The 16,522-nt window shown below is 33.9% G+C and overlaps 1 protein-coding gene across 12 annotated transcripts in view; it reads left to right on the plus strand.

The window, feature by feature from the left end:
- DGKB (diacylglycerol kinase beta) overlaps positions 1 to 16,522 on the plus strand; it is a 334,240-nt gene that overhangs the window by 84,996 nt on the left and 232,722 nt on the right. For 8 of the 12 annotated variants that reach the window (XM_050891901.1, XM_050891903.1, XM_050891905.1 and 5 more), the window contains 2 exons: positions 3,711 to 3,809; positions 15,600 to 15,716. In XM_050891901.1, coding sequence (XP_050747858.1) covers positions 3,711 to 3,809; positions 15,600 to 15,716 — 216 coding nt within the window. Of the gene's footprint in view, positions 1 to 3,710; positions 3,810 to 5,992; positions 5,996 to 11,781; positions 11,815 to 15,599; positions 15,717 to 16,522 lie in introns of all 12 variants that reach the window. The other 4 variants (XM_050891909.1, XM_050891911.1, XM_050891907.1 and 1 more) reach the window with 2 other exon arrangements.

Here is a 16,522-nt window from a genome sequence, read left to right on the forward strand (position 1 = left end):
CAAGGAACACTGCCCTTATAAGTGAGATCTTCATGCTAGAAGAAGCAATGCCAGTATTTCTGTTCCTAGCCAGGACAGGATTTAAATCTAAGTGGGGAGAGGTTCAGCCTTCTTCTAGAGTTTTTGCTTTTTTGCTGATATCATTATTATTGTTATTATTATGGAACAGCAGTTGTTTGTTCAGTGTTTTAAATAATGATATGAAACTGAGGCATTAGTGAATGTTTGTTTTCAACATTCAAGTTTGGATGTTTTGTGACATATTTTCTTAACACAAGAATACAAAATACAAAACATCATCAAAGAAAATAGATCCAGGATACTTTCAGTGATAAGCTGTTATGATTACTTAAAAACCAATGTTTTAGAAGAAAGCAAATATGTAGTCCAGATTGCTGTCAAAATTTGGATAATTTATGTAGAGAGTAAAACACCCAATCCAAAATTTTTGCATGCAAATAATTAAATTTAGGCAATGGCTATCTGTGTTTAGATAGATAAATAGGAGTGTTCCGCTCTAGATATAGAAGTGTTTACATCTGTATAATATGTATAGATCATTAAAGAAATACATATTATGTAAGGCTTCCTCTTAAAGTCAGAGGAAGTTGCAAATTCTGTAGGTTGTCAGAAAAATTATTTTCCCATTATTTCATGTGAATCTGGACCAGAATTGTAAAGGCCTTTTACTTCTTGAAGATACACATCAAGATTTAGAGGACTTCCATAAGAGCTGATATTCACTGAGGAAATACCAAGGAATGATTTATCATTTAAATCACTGTGAAGGAAGAGGCTAAATTCTTTTGAAAATATCTTAGGTGTTTGTGTGCATATTTAAATGCTTAAATATCTATCAAAATTCCAATTAAAAATGGGCCTAAGTTTTTTGACAGCCAAAATTAAAAATGTTGGCCCTGAGGTTTACAATTTTGCAATTGTATTTCCATCAGTAATCGAAAGATTTTTATTTTCTGTTAATGTTGTATTTTCAAAATAACTTTATTAATGTTTTTATTTAATTTTTATGGCTTCAGGTGTAAGTTAGACATATAGGTGAAAAATGAGTATTTTTAAAGTTTTAGAAATGCTTTGTTAAAAAGTTATTTGGGTTTGAATCTCCTATTCATTTTTCTTGCAATTCTGTGTATTCTATATATTCTATTGCAATACTTTTCTTTGCTAATATTAATAACTTTATTACTGAAAAAACAGTGTTTTAAATTTCTAACAGATGCATGATTTTTGAATGTATATTCTGAAGTTGTATAATTATCATCATATCCTTCATACATTTTCAACTCCTTGTACAACAACACATTTAGGACTTGTTGCTGACATATTTTTGTAACGTAAGAAGATGCCTGTTATTACACAACTAGTTCTGAGCCTCTTTCATGCATTTTAAGTATCTCTCCTTCTTACAACTTAATAGGGTCACTCCTAATGTCAAATAACTGAATCAAATCCCAAAATTTAGAGATGTTTTTCACTAAGGAGGCTTGTTATACTGAGTTCTCAGCCAGGCCTACGTTTCCCTCTTCCATATATTCTGTAGTTCTCTACCACGGTCCTGTAAATGTTTTTTTCCTCGTTTTCTCTTCAGCAAATATGGTTTTTCCTACTTTGCAGGCATCTGGTTGTGAGGGAGGTAATATTGTACAGGAGCTAGGTTGGGGGTAAGGGAACTTTTGGGAAATGTATTTAAAATCTGCTAAAACATTTTTTTGATAAGAGATGCATATTATTTTATTTCATTGTGTGAAAGTGTTATTTTCATTAAAGCTACGTATCTTCTACCATTTCTGTTGTCTGCTATGCGCCAATTCTGTTGTCAAAGATCAGCAAAGACTAATAAGAAGATTAAGCTATTTTTTTCATAGATAAGTTTGCGTGCCACTGAGTAGCAAAGCTGCTAATTACCACTGAATGTGTGAAGATACTTTTATTTGATGTAACATGGCCTGGTGTGCATTAATTATGGTACAAGTAGCCTTACCACTGAGGCAGAGAATTAGCATGACAAATGATTTAGATTACAGGGCTACCAAAATACCCTCACAATAAGGCTTTAATACTCAGAGTAAATCGAAACTCGTTAGACTTTTATTTTCTGTTGCTAAGTAACTGCCTGAAAAGGTAACTTTGCGGTATAAATGAATATGGACAAGGCTAATATTAAGTGCCATTCAGTTCAAAATTCAGAAATGTTATGTCAACATTAACTGTACCAGATAACTTTATGAAGACCACATTACCAGTAAAGCTTATATACATCAGCAACTGGTACAGTTTTATTGTAATTTTAATAGAGTTCATACTGACATAGTTAAATCATCTGAGGGAAAATGAATCAGTCATTGGAAAAATGTGATTTACAGATGCAGACATTGAACTACAGATTTTATAACAGCTATTGAACCTATTGAACTGATGCTGTATGCTACCTGTTATACTAGTTGAATCACATGTTAAATAAGATTTTTACTTCAAAATTTCTGATATTTATCCTGATTATTTTTCTTTAATGCAAATATACATATCTTCTCAAAAAGTAAAATACTTATCTCTATGGGAAATGCATGTTACCTGAAGAACTTAATGCAATTTATTGAATCAATGCAGAAATAGAATCATAGAATCATTTAGGTTGGAAAAGATCTTTAAGATCATAGAGTCCAAAATAATAAACTTTCACCAAATTTCACAATATGAAGTTGTATTTTATTGTGGCTATCTCTAATAATATTAAGTATACCAATTAACTGTAAATGCTTTGCATGATCCAGGCACACAACTCTGTGCCTTTGTACTGTGTGACTGGATATATATGTTGAAATATTCTATTTAGAGGCATTTGAATTGAGATAAATCCTAAAATAGCAACAAGAACTCTTGATTGCTAATGCAAAATATTTCAATAAATATATAATTATTTGTTGGCATTTTATGTTGATGTTATATACGTATTTTTCCCTTCCACCTTTTTAACAATACAGAAGTAAGCCAATGCTCTTTCAGTCAACAGACCTGAGGATATTTCCATGTTTTCGGAGTAGAACTGTTCTCATTGCTTTCAGGAAAACTTGATGAATGCTAAGAATAAAGCAGAAAAAGGAGAGTAATTCCGGTTCCTCAGCAGTCAGTGGAAACCTGAACATTGATTCAATCAAGACCAAAATTTCCCCAGTAGAGCTTAAAGCTCTTAAATATTCCTACATTGTTCTCTTATATTTCATAGATATTTTCATAGATATTGCATCGTCACGATTGAATCAATAGTGACTTTATCAGCTTCAGGTAGGAAGCAGAGTTATACCAGTACTGCCAAAGGCTGCCCTGAATTACCCCGGACTGCCCACTAGTAGTAGAACAGAAATTCCTGGCTCAGTGGAAGAAGCTGTCTTCTGAAGTGAAGGTTTTGATCACCAATAACACTGTGCTGATGTTACTGTAGTGCCATGCAATGTTCTCGTTTTGTGCGCTGGACCACGTGTGCAACTTCCAAACTGGAAAATATTTTGATCCACTGTTCTTTGCTTCAGTATAAATTCATTGGTTTTGTCAATCCTAAGAGGCTTCCCACTGCAGTGTGCTTCATTTTCCTGGTAGTACTCTAGTTTAGAGTAATTAAACTCTAGGATGCCCATTGTCTTAGACTGTAGTATTAAAATGTCTAAGTTGAATCTTCATTTTCTGTCTTTCTGTAGTTGCATAACAAATGTGCTTCACATCTAAAACCTGAATGTGACTGTGGACCTCTCAAGGACCATATTTTACCACCCACATCAATCTGCCCAGTAGTATTGGTGAGTTGTCCGTATGTTTATTTCAGATGTAATCCTCTGGCATAAGTAACGGCTAAAATGATGCTGGGACTGACTGCCAGAGTGTTTGTTAAATTCACAGAACTGTGTGAACCTTAAACAGAATGGGTAATCCTGGCTGATGAGTTTATAGGCACAAGCGTGCTTTATCCCCTGCATATTGCATTTTCTTCATGTGAGAATGAACTTTCTGTAGGGCATATTATAACTGAAGCTGACTCAGGTTTTATCACTTACTCAGACTGTACTTACCAGAAACTGTATAGGCAGAACACTTCTACATTTTACATCTTTTATAGATCCAACTTCCCAGAATAATGAAGTTATTCTTATGGACAGTTTTTGCTTGGGATGCATATTGTATATCTGCAATGCTGAGGTCTCTGATCTAAGCCGGAGGTTACCTAGAATGATGACACTGGTCTTGCAGTAAGCTATGCATCAACATTATGGTATATTTTATTCTGCAGTCGTGGACAGTAAATTTCTCTGTCCACAAAAACAATAACTCAATTCAATGAAAATAAAAATGCATGCTATGTGTAGGTTGTATAGAAAAGAGCTGACCAGTTTATCGTGAAAAAAGAGCTTAGGAATTAACTTATGTATTCGTATATTAAATTGGATGTTTTATGCTGATGGAAGTTATAGCAGCATCATATTCATAACAGAACAGATGGGTGGTCCTCTTTAAATATATTTCATAATAAGAGTAAGAAATGCTTGACCTTAAGAAAGAATGATTTATTGCAGGGAGGAAAAACAAGAAAATACACCTTCTAATCTTAAACTTGTTTCTGATCATTAAGAATAATATTCATACCTATTGTAAATTACTTGTTTTCTGATTAATCCTTTTGGCTGTCTGTTTATAAATCTGTTAAGGGATGGATGCTAGACTTTGGCCCTCTACTTGAGTAAACTGGGACTATTCCATTGCTGTCAATGAAGGTAAAGCAATGGAAAGCTGGCTTTAATATTTATGAAATATTTTTTAATATTTTTGAAAAGTTGTAGGAGTAGTTTTGTAGTTTGTCTGTAATAGTATTTTGATATTAGCTGGACAAGTTCTGAATAATAATTGTAAAATATTTTAAGTTTGTTGGATGATTACATTCTGCATTACATTATTTAATTTTCAGGATTTTAGGTCATACTTTAAAAGTTAACATGTAGAAATTATGATTTTGTTATTGGACTATTTTCATTTTATTGTTATTTATTGTTTACCATTCTTATAAACTGAATAAAGCCTCAGCATGAAATTTCATCTTCAATTATATTTGTGTAACTCCATTTTCTTTTCAGGAGAGGAAGAGGGATAGAGGAATTAAGATTTTTATTCCACAATTGGAGTTTAGTTAAGTTGTTTAGAGGATATATAAAACCACTCCAGAGTCAAATCACCCTTGAATAGGTTTGTTTTATCTGCAAATTTTGAAGGCATAAGCAGAAGTAAATATGTTTTCCTGTATCAGAATCATGTTTCAGTAGTACATACTAATAATGTAACATAAAACATGTATTTCAGCACAATGTATATTGTTAGGAATGGAAAATGTATTTTACTATGATTTAATAGGAACTTTATAATTTCATAGTATATTTGTTCATCTAGTAGTTTCTTCCAAAAATGCATTAAATTCCTGAGTATACTTAACGTTACAAATAATACATCAGTGACCTAGCTAATAGGTATTCCTCGTAGAAACGATTGATTACAGTGTACATATTATTTATGTTAGTAATTTTTTAATTAGTTTCTCCCATTTCCTGTTACGGGGATTCCTTTTGAGAAACATAATACTTCAGTGTATGTGAAACCAGCACTCTCAATAATGACAGCAAAACCAGTGAATATATCCATGTCAAAATTGTCTAAATATACAATAGTAAGTGTCTCTGTTAATAGAAATTACGTGTTCAGACTTATCAAATCTGATATACCTGACAGTGGAAAGATCTTTCACCTAGGACATGCATTTAGCTTCAATGATCAGCTGAGCAATAATATTCTTGCAATGCTACATGTATGTGGATGGTAAAGAAAAGCAGATAACCACAATACTTTCTGTACCAGGTTTATCCTTGAGTATTTTGAGGTATCAGAGAAGAACATATCTCCTTCTCCCATAGAATAAGTTATAAGAGTTGTGGGAAAATAGCAAGTTGAAAAATCTTGTATCTTTGATCTCCCAAAAGTTTTGGCCCTCCCTTCCATCTGTAACTTCGGAAGTCCAGACTTCTTCCAGAAAACTGTCAGAGTTCATCTCAGACCAAGATGCCTTCTCATAAGTTTTCCTTCAAGAGTACAGGCTAAATCCCTGCTCATCTTTTCTCTTTTGCGGAACTAAGGACATTCATATTTTTACCTTTCTCATCCAACACGTCTCATTTCTTCAGTTCTTGTGAAGTCCAGCCTTGACTCTTTCTGCAGAGATAAAGAGAATTTTTTCATAAATTACATTTCACAGCGCCATGTGTTAGACCAGAGCTACCAAACTAGTCTCTCAGCTGCAATTTGTTGTTCAGGTCCATATCCTCTCAGTTTTTCCATTTCCTAGGTATCCATTGACGTTCAAAATCACTGCTGCAACTGTGAAGAATAAATAAACAAGCTACCCTTCCTGATTGTAATATCACAAAGGGTGACATTTCTCTTCCCCCTAAACACAGCCATCTCAGCTCAGGTGACCGTTCTAAATTACTCATTTACGGTCTCTTTAGACACAAGAGAGATTCCTCTAAAATAGAGTGACTGGCATGATCCTCTCATACTGTCCCTTCTCTTAATGGCTGGAGAGAGTACTTAAATGCCTTGTCATCTGAAAGTTAGGTGGCTGGTCTAAATTAAGAAAGAGGGCTCCCATCTTCAAAACTGCACAAAATGGAACTTGTCAAATGTTATACCTAAATATGATAAAGGGCATTCTCAGCTGAAAAAGAAACCATGGGGAAACTCATGCAGTTGATACTGCGTATGTCATGAAAGAACCGCATATCTGTCTAGATTCGGTGCCATATAAAGATTTTTCGTATCTCACTACAATACTTCTAAATGTTTTAGTAAAATGTAGTCTGTCAACTTTAAAACTAGACCTTTTTGCTTTTCTGTTTACCGTATTTAAGGCTTGTTGTACAGTGAAGTTTTTTGTTCAAGTTAAATGAGTTTTGTTATAAACTGTGTGTGCAGATCTCAAGTGATAGTCTTTTAATAGATGTCAGATACACTTTAATGTTACTCTCTTTTATTTCGGTAACGTTTTAATTAATTCATACTGATTGAATAAATGTACATTGAGACTTGTTTCCTAATGAGGGCACATTTAGAGGAAAGGTTTTGCATCATTCTGATATCCTGTGGGTAATTATATTCTAATTATATGGTGGGGGGGAAAAGTCTATAACTCAGTGCTGATATTGTTCATTGGACCCAATTAATTACATGCACATAATGAAAGTTCATGATAAGGTTGACTGGCAGTGAGTTTAAAAATCTTTAACTCAATTGAATCCTAGCCTACCAAGAGTACAGAATTAGATCATAACCAGGTTAAAAACTGGATATTGGAATGAGATGAGTGAGTAGTGAAGAAAAAAAGATTGGTCTCTCCTTGTGATACAGCTTCTCTCCCCCCGCCCCTTTGTAAGGCAGAAACAGAAAAATGCTAACATACATTTTGGCTTCTTCATTTCATGCCTTCCTTTGCTTTGCTTTGTTTATTGATGAACACATAGGATGTTCTAATTAGTATTTATGTTTGTAGAAAAGTAATCAGATTTTTCTGTTTCCCACCAAAATAGATATAGCCTTGGGTAATGACAAATCAACCAATAAAAGCCTACTATTTAATAAATATTTATTTATTTCATAATGTATGATGATTTTGATTCTCCTATTGTTTACGTGAGTTTTACAATGAATTATTTTTTACTTAATTTCTAACATTGGTTTTGAAAATTATAATTAAAACTGTTAATTGTGGAATAAAAAGAAAATTATGGAATAAACTGTAAAACATAAGGTATCCTGATTACGGTGTGAGCATTACTATATGGCAGTTATCACTGTCTCCATAGTAACCAGTTTATTTCAAAGAGGGAGAGTCTGGTATAATATTGAAGACAAGAAGTGAAAGAAATAAAATTTAAAATTGGATATGTTTCCTTGTGTTCGATTTTCAACTTCATTGTTCAGCATTCTGGGACAAATTGGTCATCATGATAAAAAGTTTGGAACAACTGACTTTTTGTTTCTTTTCTCCTATGAATGAATTTGGCTTTTCTTTTGTCTAGTGAAGATGCTTATAACTTTTTAGGACAAAATCATTTAAGCATAAATTCTATTTATATAAATATAGAATATATCTAGAGAGATAATTCAGTATATAGAAAATATATGTAGAATTTTTGTACTCATAGAGTAAATTTGTTTATATACACCTAATATAAAATACCATCATAAGTCAAATTCACTTGACCTCTTATTTTAAAATATAAATGGCTATATATTTTGGTGGAGGAAACGTGTATCTGATTTGGGTTTGGGTTGGTCTGACATTTTATTCTACAAGAACATAAATGTTCAAAAATCTTTTGTGTATAACTAGTTCTCTTTAGGCACGTAAAACAATATACACAGCAGATTACAAATGTTTTAGCTAAGAAATGTGCCTTATGCAACTAAACAATATACATTATGATCTGTAGCTTCAAACTTTTGTGTGAATATAGCAAGTGTGTTGAGATGCTGGCAAAAAGTAATACAGAATTAAAGTTGAAAATATTGTACAAGAATTTTCTTTATCAGTATTTAGAGAGCCTAGACTGAATAGCTAATGGCTGTGTTGTAATCGCAACATAGTTCAATAGATATTTTTTCAATGTCTGATAATATGTTTTACTAATACTATTTTCCTGTGAGGTAGGTAAATGTTACTCACATAGGAAAGCAAAGATGTAGAGAGAGAAAAAGGGAATTAGCAGTTGCCGGTTGAAGAATGAGCTTTCTTAATCCCTTTTCCAGTTTTTAAACCTAAAATGATTCTTCTGTTTTTATTATAGTAGAGATCAGTTTTAACTCAGTTGAATCTAAGCTCAACATGGAGCGCAGAAAGTCAGTGCAGTGTTTAAGCATCTTTATGAGCAACTCAATCCTTTGAAGATGAGTTCTAGCCTTATTCTGAGTTTCTGAACAAAGGTACTACAAAAGACCCAGTTATTTGAATATATATGTTTCTATGGAAGGGGAAATTTAAATCTGGTTCTTGAATATTAAGTAATGACATAGCAATTAAAACAGATTTAAAAAACAAAACAAAACACTTTTTTCCTTTTCAATTGTGTCTCATATTGCAGATTCAGTTCTCTGAGAATCTAAAACAGACTTGAAATATAATGGTGTGCTTATCTACACTAAGAGCTCTTTCATTTCTTTGAAGTCAGAAGGAAATTAATAATTGCCCTGGAGGAAAATGTATCTTCCTAACTAATTATCTGTTCGGCAAACACAGTTCAATGTTAAAATAATAAGATGCTGATAAACTGAAATGGCAGCCATTCAATCATTTTAAGTTATATCTAGTTGCCTGCCCACACCTCATCACTACTGTCTGTCCCTAAGTTTATTCCTTACTTCCTCTCCCATTGGAGTTTAACATGTTTTTATTTTCAAAATTCTTTTCCAACTCTTTTGTCTTTCTTGGACGGTGTATATAATTGCCTGCTGTAGGCCAAGTTCATTTTAGGTTGCAAATTAAATTAAAAGTCTTGGGCCTTACTGTTTTTGCATGTTGATGCATATATTGAATGGGGTGCAAGATGTAAGCCAAGTTATCTTCAGCTAACTAAATGAACTAAGGCCGACATGCTAAATGAGAAGTACTTGATTGTGATTTTGATGTGTAATTCTTTACATCTTTATTAAGACATATTAAACAAACAACACAAAGTATATATATAAAGTTATCATGTAGCAATTCCTTGATCAGAACAGTCTTGTGGTCAGCTATTTTGAAGGTATTCTTAAATGACATCGTCTCCATTCCAGCCTTGTCTTTTTCCATGTATTTTGGCTAGTAGTAGTATGGGTAACAAAATACGTCCTTCTGATTGACATAATGTGATATTTTTAATTTTTTTTTTTTCTTAGCTGCAATTGTTTCTATCAAGACAGCTCTCAGATAAATTAGAAGCCTTACCTTTGCTTTATAGTATGGGCATGTGCAGCTCACTGGACAGTATTTTTGCTAGTGAATTGGTTGCTAATCATCTTGTCCACAGGATGACTTTTAGCTTCAGCCCATGGATGTGGAGCTGGGTATTGTGCTAGTCTATAAGCTCTATGAGTTTTCAAGGCAGCATGATATGGTGTCCTAATATTGGCCTTTCTGATTAATATGTACATATATTACACAGAGTTAGAGTTGAAAATGTGGAGAAAATTTTATAAACTAAATTTTCAAAATATTTTAACACATCTAAACCATAGTTAGTTGGATGTGATATCTAATAGATATTACAGATAGATTGCTTCCCAGGGTTTTGGGGTAGTGGTGGTAGGTTTTTTGCAGTTTTCAGGGTGTCTGAATCTTTGATTCTCTCTGGTTATTGTGTAACTATGGACAGAAATTGAATGGAATGGAATTTTTGTAAGCAGAGTCTTGAATACCACATAGGTTTACAAAGTGACAGTCTAAGAGTACCTATTCTAATATTCCGTTGCTTATTAAAGCACAGTTTTTCCATCCCTTGTAGGTTCCCATGTCATTAAACAAAATAGCTGTAAGGAATCATGCAGCAACCTTCCTCCAAGTTCCTTAAAAAACTCCAAAACATCAGTTTGGTATTCAGGTCACATATTTAAACTTTCATGGCCTTCATCCTGCAAACATTTGAGGATACCTTTACACGATATTCCATGCGTTCCATCTGATCTTCTGTGACCAAATTCCCCTGATCAGTATCTTTCAAGTTCAAGTTTCAGAGTTCTAAAATAAGATATTTTTTTTTTTAAATAACTGTTTCAGTTCATGCATATTAGCGTAGAATTTGGTTCTCTCCTTATGCGCCCCCATCCCCAAGCTGGATTTTAGGGTATATGCCTCATCTGAAGGCATATAGTATAAAAGTAGTAATTATCATACAGAAGTAATCTCAAGTTTTCAGTAGTTACTTGACAGACTGTGTAATGGTGTTAACCATTCACTAATGGCTTTACAATCCTATTTAATGTATAAATAAATTGTTGTTTAATGTATAAAATAAATTATTTTAAATAATCTCAGCTGTGTACGAAATAATCCAGAAAAATAGATTTGCAATTATTGATTAAGAGACAAGGTGAGAAAAAGCAATTTTTGCTGCATTGGCACTGGATTCTGTGTCAGCAGTTAAAATGTAGAGAGGTAACTATTTAGTAAGCTATTAGTTACTATTCATCTGTTTTCTTATAACAGCTATGATAGAGTATGATATTTCTAAATGTTAGTGTTTTGTGTAAAGGAAAAGACTGTACCTCTATATAAAGAAAGAGTAGAAATACTTTTTGAGGATGAATGTTGTATAGCTTGTCAATTGTAGTAGAAGAAAGCATTTTAAATAATATTCCTTGCTTTGGATGAGGATTCAAAGACTTGGAAGATAAAATAAAAAGAATACTCCCCAGGTACCAAGTATCTCTTTTTACTATTTGAAAGAATAAAGTCCTCAGGTTTTCTAATATTTTTAGCTGGTGCTAAAATGATCCCACACATAGTTTCCGGAATATAAATTACATAATATGACAGCCAAAACATTGGCAGAATATGGTTGTGCAGATGTGTAAAAAAGCACTGTGTATGTTTGTTGTTAAGTGCAATTGCTGCAAGGTAAGGTTCCTCGTGACTGCTCTCTCCATGCCCCTTGCGATCCCAGCTGTTCGGTGTTGCAGCCTAACGTTCTCTTTTTCCAACAGACGCTACCCACTTTAGGAGGTTTGCTCCCTGAGGTGCGTAACAGGAGGCATCCATGTACGCACGAGTACTAACAGATCATGATACTGTACATTCTTTTTGCTATAACGTGCATTTTGGGGCTGAACTAAAAATCTAGACATGATATTCTGTGTTATCATTTGAAAGGCCCTGTCTTATAAATTCTTTTTTCTTATTTGGATGAATAAGGGGTAGATACAATTGAGTAGTTCTTATCTGACAGTGATCTCTCTGGAGCAATATTGAATGGTAGAAGCTCCAGTTAATGGATATTGACTTCAAAGTGGGAGTTCAAGGGGAGAAAAGAAGGCATGAGAGGTGCAAAAGTGGGCAGAAAAAATTTTTGCTGTGGTAAGTACTATTTTGAAAGGTATGTGCTCTGGCACATACCAAAAGAACAGAAAAGTTTGATTTTTTGAGCCATCAAAATGTACAATAGCTTTTAAAATTCTGTATTCAGTATTTCTATCAACCTCATGCATGTCCACTAAACAAAATGGTTCGCAGATACATCAATCATTTTGTATGCTTTAATTAACAAGTTATTAAATATAGCACAACTGTTGTAGAAACTGTTGTTTTCTTACCTTGAAAAATAAATTTTTGCATTTTGTAAACCCATTTATTCAATGCATGTCAAATTTGTCTTAACATTGCTAGAATTTGTAGGCTATTATCCACAGATGATTTTATTAAGCTGTTATTATCTCATTAAAAAATGACACTGTTTAGTTCCCGACACTCTCGGATAGCTTAGCAATGTTATAGTAATGTTATAGTTCCTGAAAGAAAGTTATTCAAACAGTCAAGTACAACTGGATTAGAAAGCCAGCTTTCTGTTTCATATATAAAACAAAATATCTGTGCAAGAATATTTAAAAGAGATTTTTTTAATGAAATGGTAAATCTTTTTTTGTTACATTAATGGATTTATTCAGTAGAATTAAGATACACATTATTGTATTATTTCATACAAACTGTCAGATTCTCACTAGTATGACACATATCTAAAAATTATAGGACATATAACTCTAGGAAATCTAGAATCTCCTATCAGCTTCTTCAGAAATGTTTCAGAGAGCACTATTGGTACATGTGGTGACATGTATTTTGGTATCATATGCATATAAGATGGGTGATACAAAATACTTTACTTGTACTTTCTTCAAAAATCAGTGGAGGAAGCAGACCTTCAATGATAATGAGGTCAGGTGTCCATATTTGATTTTTCAAATAACACTCAAGATAATTCTGTATCATGTATATACTTTTTCCTTTATATTGTGTGAGGTGTACGGCCTAATCTTGTGTAGTCACTGCTGAGGAGAAGCTGTCTTTGTCTGAGTCAAGCAATTGTTTTGCTTATGGGACAGGTAATATAAATTGGAGAAGGAATGTTGCTAATGCAGCAGTCATAGAGCCAAGGCCAGCTGAGGGTATTTGCTGCTATCTGTATCATGCTGGAACAAAAAACCTAATATCCAAAACTTTGCTTCAGGTAATTGTTACTGCATTTCGCTTGTGAGTGATTGATAACAGCAGGTTTGGGCACTGTGGTAAGCATCCTTTATGTAAAGACAGTTCTCAGCAGTGTGTAAATACTTTTCATCGTAAGTAATAGCATGATATATGCAACAAGATTTTTAGTGCCACACTTTATAAGTAGACCTCTTTTGAACAGTGTTTTTTTAACCTCTCTAAATGCACGTACTCAGTGTGCTGGATCTGTTCCTTTCTGTTACCTTTTTCTTTGAACTATCACAAATATGTTGTTTAGCTTAACATTTTTCTAAACTTCTTAAAATTTGCTCTGCGTCTCTGATTTTTGTTAGAAATCAGGGTTTTTTGCTAGCTGTGTGTCTGCGTTACTGACATCTCATTCGATTTTTTGAAGATGTTGCAATATCCAAGAGCCAGATTTGGCCGTAATATAAAAACCTGTTTAACATGGTATGCTTACTTTTTATAAAATGTAGTGACTTTTAAGGGTAGTTATTCGCAAAGTTGTTTAAAACCCCAAAGCTGCTTCTTAGATATGTAATGGAGTGTGAAGCTTCCTTCATACTGAAGTTTCTTACTCACTATCCTTGGCACTAACCAATACTGTTGTGCATTAATGTTTTGTATTTGTTCACAAATGTTATTCTGTTTGGGTGCCTCATCCTAGTCCTAGTTTCTAAAAAAATTGTCAAATAAATAAGTGCAGAGTCAGTGATTTGTTAGGCAGTGATATGGACAGTGCTTGTCTGTGTTTTGAAGGTTAGGGCTGAGATGAATAGCTCTAATTGCTTTTACTGTTTTCTGTTTAAAGCAATGCTATTGTAGTCTAGACTCTTGGACCTCCTCTTGAACTGATGAAGTTACTCAAAGCATCCAAGAGCTCAGTTAACTAATCTCTTAGGAATTTCACTGCATACGGGAAATAGACTCCCCTGGGTTTTTTTATGTGGCATAGGTTTTTCAGTCCTTTTATAGGTAATGTGATCAGATTGCCACAGTTCCCCAAAGCACTTGGCTACCCAAAGCAGCCTGGGATGTCTTGGACCACTGTTTGCATCAGGACTAGATTGAGGCTATATAAGTCTCCAAATTTAAGGAAACTAAAGATGATATAAAAACAGTGATGATCCACATCTGTGTTAGAAGGCACTGTATTAAGCTGGGAGTTATTCCCTTCCTGCCAGAGAATCTGTGTCAATGTTTCTTACCAGTTTAAACTGCTCCAGAAAGAGTGGCATGGATTAATTGCTAGTGCAATCCCTAAGGCTTTATCAGAGGTAGCACAGAGATGGGTTTGGCCTGGTATGGAATGTAAATGGTAACATTTAATGAACTGCTTACTGAGTGCAGTTGCAGGGGGTGCAACAGTGTCCTTCATACTTCTTTCTAGTGCAGCAGCTTTGTGCCAGCCCATTCCCCTGACTAGTTTAAAGCCTCCTTGCACTTGTGAAGTGAGGAAAGTGGCTGGGGTGCAGTTGGGATTGGGGACACTGATTCTATTTGATAAACATCTGCTGTCTTAATTTATGGTGCATTTTTGGACAACCTTAAAGGACATGCTGGGTGCAGTTTATAAATAGGATAAATGAGATACAAAGAGCAAGGACATTTTTTCTTTTTCATTCAGAGTTCTCTGAAATGACCTGACAACGGCTGAAAATATGATTACAGCAACATACTTCTGAGCTTTCTTCTTTCAAATAACTATCTGATTGTGCTGTGTATCAGCATCAAAAGTCACCAACGGCTTAGAATCTGATGTAGATTCTGGTTTCTTTCTGATAGAAAATACAGATTTTATAAAAAGCCACTCAGCCAGTTGATTATGGTACATTTCGAACAGGTATATTTTGCCATATAAAATGGTAAAGTATTCTTGAAGCATCCAACCTTTGCTAGCAGTTAGGATGAAATTTTGATAAATTACTGATCTCTTATCAATGCGTTTATTAAACAATCAAGTATATTGTATGATTTGCTTTCAAGTTTCAGAATGCCATCCTGGCAATGTCAGATTATCTTTTCACATCATTGCATTAATTTGTGTTGTGACTGCACACTTTTCATCCATCTATTGCCTAGTCATTATGGAATGTCCAGGCACATAGATAGATGTTATGTGAAGTGGCCAGACATTGTGTAATAACTTGACTGAGATCTCATTTTCATTAAAGCAGAATCTGACATTACTCTCTAGTCAAAAAACAAGTTTGGAGAGGCACAGCCTCAGTTACAGTTGTATAGCATTCTATAATGTGTTAAAATGTTCCGTTTTCTCCTTTTCTCTCCTTTTTTCAAGGAAAGACAGGCAACAGTGAAAAAAGAAAAGAGTTGCGCCCAGCAAATGAACAAACTGGGAGAACGTAACAAAATGCAAAGAGCAAATTCCGTCACCGTAGATGGACAAGGTCTTCAGGTGTGATTATTGTTATTTTAATTTTAAAGAGGTACTTGTAGGTATGAAGGCAATGATAGAGTAAGCAATCTTTAAAGTGAAATATTTCCTATACATTCACTCTTCTAGTATTTCACTTTTACATATTTAAAAATACAACACGTAAATTCTTCCATCTGTACAGGAATCCTGCGGTGCAAATCTGCTTCTCATGTGATTGGTAGGATTTCCTAAGACATTAAGGGGGAGGGAAAACTAGCTCTAAAACACTTGTATTGTGGGGTGAAGCTGAACTCGATTGTTTTAGTATCTGTCACGCAGCATTGTGTGAATTGACATTATAAATCTGAGTCTATGTCTTGATAACTGTTCACTATTCTCATTTGGACCTGTTAATTAATAGATAGATGGAGTAAACTTCAAGGACGTTATTTGTCCAGGTATTTCCAAGTAGGATATTTGGCACATCAAAATTAAGAGTGGAGAGAAGCAAGGTGGTTTCAGTAATAGCGATATCTAGAATAGAAATGGAAGTTTTTTCTACTTGAAAGAAAAACTTGTGTGTGTGGTGAGCTAATGTTATTTTAGGAAGGTTACTTAGAGGCAAGCCAGAAGTTCTGCCTGAACTGCTTGACTTCTTTCACTTGAGATATGAGTAGTTTTGAGTAAAATCAATGTTCACATATATGGTGCTGCTTCTTTATTTCCTCAGCAGTTAAATGATTGTCATGATAACAATGTGATAATCATTTAATATACACAGTTGACTGTTCTCTGTATCTTTTGATGTGTTGCAATTGAGGTTCAGTAAAATGTAAAAGATTCCA

This window comes from Gymnogyps californianus, chromosome 2, assembly GCF_018139145.2.
Source record: "Gymnogyps californianus isolate 813 chromosome 2, ASM1813914v2, whole genome shotgun sequence".
Classification (NCBI taxonomy): domain Eukaryota; kingdom Metazoa; phylum Chordata; class Aves; order Accipitriformes; family Cathartidae; genus Gymnogyps; species Gymnogyps californianus.